The sequence below is a fragment of the Danaus plexippus genome, chromosome 6 (genome assembly GCF_018135715.1).
Source record: "Danaus plexippus chromosome 6, MEX_DaPlex, whole genome shotgun sequence".
NCBI lineage: Eukaryota > Metazoa > Arthropoda > Insecta > Lepidoptera > Nymphalidae > Danaus > Danaus plexippus.
Genome location: NC_083540.1, coordinates 5,797,722 through 5,804,160, shown reverse-complemented (window position 1 = coordinate 5,804,160; position 6,439 = coordinate 5,797,722). Strand labels below are relative to the sequence as shown.

The 6,439-nt window shown below is 29.1% G+C and overlaps 1 protein-coding gene across 4 annotated transcripts in view; it reads right to left on the bottom strand.

The window, feature by feature from the left end:
• Positions 1-498: 498 nt before the first annotated feature.
• LOC116777489 (agrin-like) overlaps positions 499-6,439 on the bottom strand; it is a 126,358-nt gene continuing 120,417 nt past the window's right edge. For all 4 annotated transcript variants that reach the window (XM_061529814.1, XM_032671057.2, XM_032671096.2 and 1 more), the window contains 4 exons: positions 6,126-6,322; positions 5,857-6,043; positions 3,845-4,209; positions 499-3,421 (listed from right to left, as the gene is read on the bottom strand). In XM_061529814.1, the coding sequence (XP_061385798.1) occupies positions 3,276-3,421; positions 3,845-4,209; positions 5,857-6,043; positions 6,126-6,322 (895 nt within the window). In that variant the 3' untranslated portion in view covers positions 499-3,275. The remainder of the gene's footprint in view (positions 3,422-3,844; positions 4,210-5,856; positions 6,044-6,125; positions 6,323-6,439) is intronic.

Genomic DNA, 6,439 nt, shown 5'->3' with positions numbered 1-6,439 from the left:
ACGTTAGTTAATTCGTTACACGTTTTGCAATATCTATTGCTATTGCTTATTTTCCCCTTTTTAATGTCCGAAGGGATTCCGGTGGTTCGCGTGATTTATGTTTTATGCAGAAAATGAGAGGATATTTTCTACACCATAATTCAGCCTAGTTGAGATTAGAGTTGGGCCATGTAGAGGATGATATATCAATCTATTTTATGCTTCAATACGTTTTATGTTGAACCATCTATTTTATTTTATGTAATAAGTATTTTATGGAATATACTTTTTTATTTAAAGTAAGTTCAAAAACAATTAATCATAAATGAAGGTTTAATATTAGTTTTATGTTTTATTTGAAAGACAATTTATTTTAAACAAATGAATGCTTTTAAAAGGAAACAAATCAATATAAACTCAAAATAAATGGTTTATCTTCTTTGTTGTTATGAGATTTTAAAATGAACTAGGAGTAAATATTTGGAAGTATAGATAATGTGGGAAAATAAAACTCCTGTATAATCTGCAGTCTCATTTAATTTATCATTTGTATTTTAACTAATATAGGTACATCAAAACACACATGCGTAACAAATTTAATTGGAAGATATGTCAAGAACCAGTGATACAACGTACTACAGGTTTTTTATTGCTTTCCTCAACTCTCCCGTTCCTTCGGATGTTTGTTACATTAAAATTTACAACTGGCTATTTCATATACGATAGGTTCATATATTTTACACGATCATTGGAAAAGTTCATGCAAAATGTATGAAAACGATTTAGGATGTTTGCGATGCTCGCTATTCCCCACCACGGATTAAAGCAGCCCCAACTTGATATCCATTGCGCATGGAGAATAAGCAAATATGTTACAAATTGATTTTCGATTCCGAAGTGTTTTCCGAATCAACGGAAGGAAGGACTCCTAACCTAAATCTAGACTGAAACGGCTATGTTACATTCCACCACGAAGCACTTACACTTTAAAAAAGTAACGCTAAATTCAGTGTAGATATTTTAATATTGTCAATGTTTACTTTAGATTAGCATTTACGTATATTTTACATATATATACCGATACAAAGCAATTAAAAAATGTACGTAGTTTATTATTAAGTAATGCAATACATCTTTTAAATAGAAACACAGTAGGTTTGATATTTATAAATACTTGATTTCATGATATTTCAATAAAACTACAAAATTTTTCGTATTATGAACTTTCAAGTAAACAAAATAAAGTTGTACATTTTTTTTAAATCTATAACTATGTACATATGATACAAAATATTAAGTACAATAAAATTAACGTTACCATAATACTTTTAAATACCAGTTTTGAGTGGAATGTCATGAATGTTCTTAATTTTATTACCAGTAAAAAGTAGAAACATATAATAAAGCATATTTTATTCTAAAATTGTACCAAACGTGTATAACGAAAATCAGTCAAAAGTTTGCATTTTGCTTATATATACGAATTGTCGAAGAAAGTAACAGATGCTTAATCTGTTTTTTCACCCTACATTAAACTGTTCTTGTATTGAACGTTTCAAACTGTGTTTAGAAGTATTAAAGCATCAGTACTGTCACGTGAATTCAAGCGGTGAATCGAAATAAGTAGCACTTAAAGCAACGCTATATCAATCGCTGTGGCGTTTCGTGATTATTAGTTTTTAACTTATTTCGCGATTAATATAGTTCTCTAACAACACGAGTAAACATATCATCTAGATTGCAAACAGTATATAAGTTCCAACAACTAAAATCCAAGTTTATAACAGTTTTCTTAACATATTATGAATCAACACAAAAGAAAAATTAAATCGTATTTTATATATATTTATATTAAAAAATATACTTAAATATATACTTTTCTATATCATTATAGCATCAAATAAAGGGCAGGCATATAAATAAGCAAAACTTATACTAACTTATACATAATAAAATCATCTACTGTACAACTATGGCACTGTTTAAAATACTATTATAAATTTATTCTTATTAAACATGGAATGATAGCAATGAAATTACTAAATTATGAGTTTAAGTCAGTTAAAATTCTAAAATTTATGAATAGACAGAGGCTAAGAGGTTTTTTGACATAATTCACACTTGTAGTGTGTATTTTTTTAACCCTCAACTGTGAGCATTCTCTTAGTTACTTATAAGTTACACAGATCATAACTTGTCCATAATGATATCAATAATTCTAAGAACATTTTCAAGAAAATTATTGATGCGAACGTTACAAGATAACTTTTAATTAATATAAAATATTTTATATTGAAACATTATGTTAACTTCTCTAAAATTATAAATATTCTTCGAGCGGAGATCAAAGATTCAGCAAAAATATTAAGAAAGTTTAGACAAGAAATTGTTAATTTATTGTTCTAAAGTTTATTAGTTAAGTCGTTTTATAACATTTTTCGATTTAAATATCCAAATTCATTTTTATGTCTTAATATCTATATGTTCTTATTTTGTCTTTATGTTTATTAATAAAACAGATTTAATGCTCAAAATTAAGGGTTAAAGATCTCAACTAGTTATACAGTCATTACACGTTATATTCATGGAATCTTTATCTATTCAGCAGCCGCTATTAAATATCGGCAATACCCAAGTAAATTTACAGAAAGCTTTACATTACCATGGAATGTTATTATTAAATTCCTTAGAATCTTTTACTTTGAGTATAATTTAACACAATAACTTCCAACGCCTTGTCAGGGTCGCCGTATAACAGGTAAAGTGATAACATATTTTTAAAGGATTTCCTATTTTTTTATCATCAAGTGTAATCCAAGCACCAACATATAGAAGATTTTATCCTAAGTATATATCTTAAATTATAATATAAATTATATGGCAACGATATATTTTGGTTATCTACTTTCATGTCCTTGGCTATTTTTTTTTCAAATAACAGCAAAAATAAGAAGAAAGAGGCATTCTAAAGGAAAACAAAAAACCTAGACAATTTAGGATATGATTAGGAATAAAATTATATAAATGTAATTTGTACCGTAATAACTCACATTGGAAGTTAATATGCGATTTTATTAACTTTCATAACTCGAAAATAAATTGCAAATAAAAATATTTGCTTGAAAGTTAGACGTAGTTATTACAAGTATTATAATAATGAGAATAACTGCCAATGTGATTAAATACACTGGCTAATAAGAACTACAGCTACGAAAATATACCCACAATAATACTTTTACATTTCACTTCTATGTTAAAATCTCTTAGGGATATGATTAGTGATATTTATGAGTTTCTTAATCACAATATCGTATTGTAGTCGTCGGTCGTATAGGTGTTGTAATGTCGATGTGCCTACCGTTAGACTTCACGCTGGCGATACAACCTCGGAATCCTGAGTAAAGGTCCCCTGGCAATCCTAAAGGAAGCGATGGAGATCCTCCTATCGCCAAAACGTCAAAATTAATTTACTTCACCAAATAAGATTTCAGTGTAAAGGCCAAGCCAAAAATAATTTTCTTGCTTAAGAAGGTTAAAAGACTACAATGAGCATATTTTATACTTGTGTTGTTCTTTTGTTTGAAATAAAGTGTCATATTTTGTTCGCAGTATTTTTCGACATTATATACAGTTGTGATATGGTAAAATTTCAATGTATAATAGATAAGTATTAAATGAAAAACATTAACATTAGCATGGATACACAATAAAGCTTATATAAATATTCAAAATTATTAAAATTATAATAAACATATACGATCATATTAACAAGCAACATCAGTGATAAAATAGTTTTAGTAATTGAAAATATTAGTAATTTTGTTTAACACAGGTCATCTAATAACTTTATAAAAACTTTACTTACCTATCCATAACTTTGGATTAGCTTTCGAAGGTACCAGCAATGATTGCGAGTACCCCCTCACAGGCGGTGTATCGTCTACTTGCAACATTGCGAGCCGCTTCCTTCTTCTAACAGTCGCTGTATGCCAACGTCCATCATCTACTCTCTCCTTCGATTCAACACTTTGAAACCACTCCTCGTTCAAAGCCAAACTGTTCTCTTTTACATCTGTGTCAGTGTATATTAATTGTAATTTTCCATTACTTAATCCGAGTCCGATGAAGTCCCGGGGTCGTATACCAATTTTTCGTCTCCACATTAAAAGACCGGAGTTATTATAAGTCCGAAACTTTATTTCATATCTAATACCACGAAATCCACGGTTCCTTAAAAAAAAGTATTCATTATCATTATTGCTTTGTAGACAAAGACAATCTAGTACAATATTTAGGAAAAATAAAACACTCACGACACTTAAATCTAATGTTAAAAACCAAAACAATAAATTATAAAAAGAGTCTACCAGATGTAACAGTAGAGAATAACTAAATAACTAAAGCAAACGCTGCTCAGAAAATTAAAACAGCTTAATAAAAAAAAACGTTATAAATGGCTTAAGCGATGAAATGGGATTAACAGTATTTCATCCAGAATTATTCAGAGATATTATATAATTGATAGAACGGAATGGACCTCTTTATATAAAATGCATGGCACATCGCTGTGAATTTTAGTCATTGGGTACTGTTCGATAACGTTCACTTAACTAAACTGTTAAAGCACAAATTTGAAATTCTATAATACGAATTAAGTTGGTTGAATAACAGTTTGACACTTCTTGACGTCTTTGAAAGGATGTTACGAGTTTCGCATATTCGCGAGAGTTCAAGCAAGTCACGTACGAGCACTTTGGCTTGATCTGATAGATTCAACTCAATTTACAAAGCCTAATGAAATTCCACTACTAGGAATACGCTACCGGTTTATAATACGATCGTTTAATTAGCGTTAATTATTTTAAAATATTCACTTAGTAATTTGATCAAAAGAAGGAAAATAGAATTGAAAGGAAAATAAAATGCGAGCATGCAAAGAATTTAGGGCTTATTTATTTTTTATTTGAATTTTTCGAATGTAGTAATATGAGTTCAAGCGAAAAAATAGTATACAGCAACAGAAATGTCACAGTAAGAGTTAATTCATTACCTAAACTATGTTTATACTGTAGGTAGATTCATTTAAACTTATATCTAAACAATATATTTCATGTCACTCTCCAAATGTTATCTTACATCGTAATGTCCTTCACCAACATCAGAGTTAGTTCGAAAGCTAAAAAGAGAAACCCCGTTAGTTGTTAAAAAATTAAGACTATTAATGAGTGATAAAAAGTTATAAATAAAGAACCATAAAACGTGAACAGCCTATTTATTTCCATTTATATGAAATGCTTTATTTTAGTGAAAATAAATGAGACCGGGTTACAATACAAATTGGATGGTATTTAATACATATGCATATAAACCACTGATGAAATTATTATTATGAAGAAAATTGTATTTTAAATTAATATTGAAGAAATTATTCACATTTTTTTGAATAATTTGGTTGAAATATTTTTTTTATTATAATATAAAAAAAAATTGTGAATATTTAATATATGCAAGTTTTATAATAAAGTCTTGGTAAAGTAAGGGATTAATGTACGTTAGTAAATATAAGTGGTATATGTGTATTGAAAGGCAGAAATTAAAATTAGATAAAAAAAAAATTTACTTACAAATTTTCAATAATATTAAACTATTCCAACTCCCACAATTTAGTTCACACAAAGATAAGGACCGTGAAATAATTTAAGTATTTAAAATTAATGAATTTGACTTTTAGTAACTTATTACATATTATAAAATATTATATGGAAATATCACTTTGAACATAGCATTAATTTTAAGAAGTAAATAATTTACTCTTTTCTAATTGCTACTTTCGAACCAGAAATAATTAAAGTATTAATATAAATTCATTTAACTTACCTACGGCCGCCACGACTTCTGTAGGAGTAGTAATTATTTCCGTCGAACTTAATTGGCGCTCCATCGTTTAACATCTCTACTTTTAATTGGAGCTCACAGTTCCGTCCTTGATATCCGTCTGGGCATATACATTTATATTCGTTCAATAACGGTACGCACGAACCATTATTTTTACAAGGGGTTAGATCTATAACATATGTTTAAATTATGTATTATATTTATAAAGTTACACAAAAGGTGGAAGCTGTCGAAGTAGAAGGAATTCATACCATCACCACACGGCGGTCCGGTGTATTTAGTGACGCCGCTCGTAGCACACGGAAGTCGCTCTTCCTCAGCAACTACAAAGCATTTTGCTGTATCCTCACTGTATAGCGATAGTGGATTGCCGTTTACGAATACCTGTTGCATAACCCCGATAAAACTGCTGGTCACCCCGGACATTTTGTGAGGACGGACGTAAGCACTGAAAAAGTACGGTTATCAACGCCTGATGATTGATGACGCTGATATTTTTTATTTCCATCATTAAAACACCGAAACCATATTAAAAACGGTCAAAAAAGTAAATTGTATGATAAAA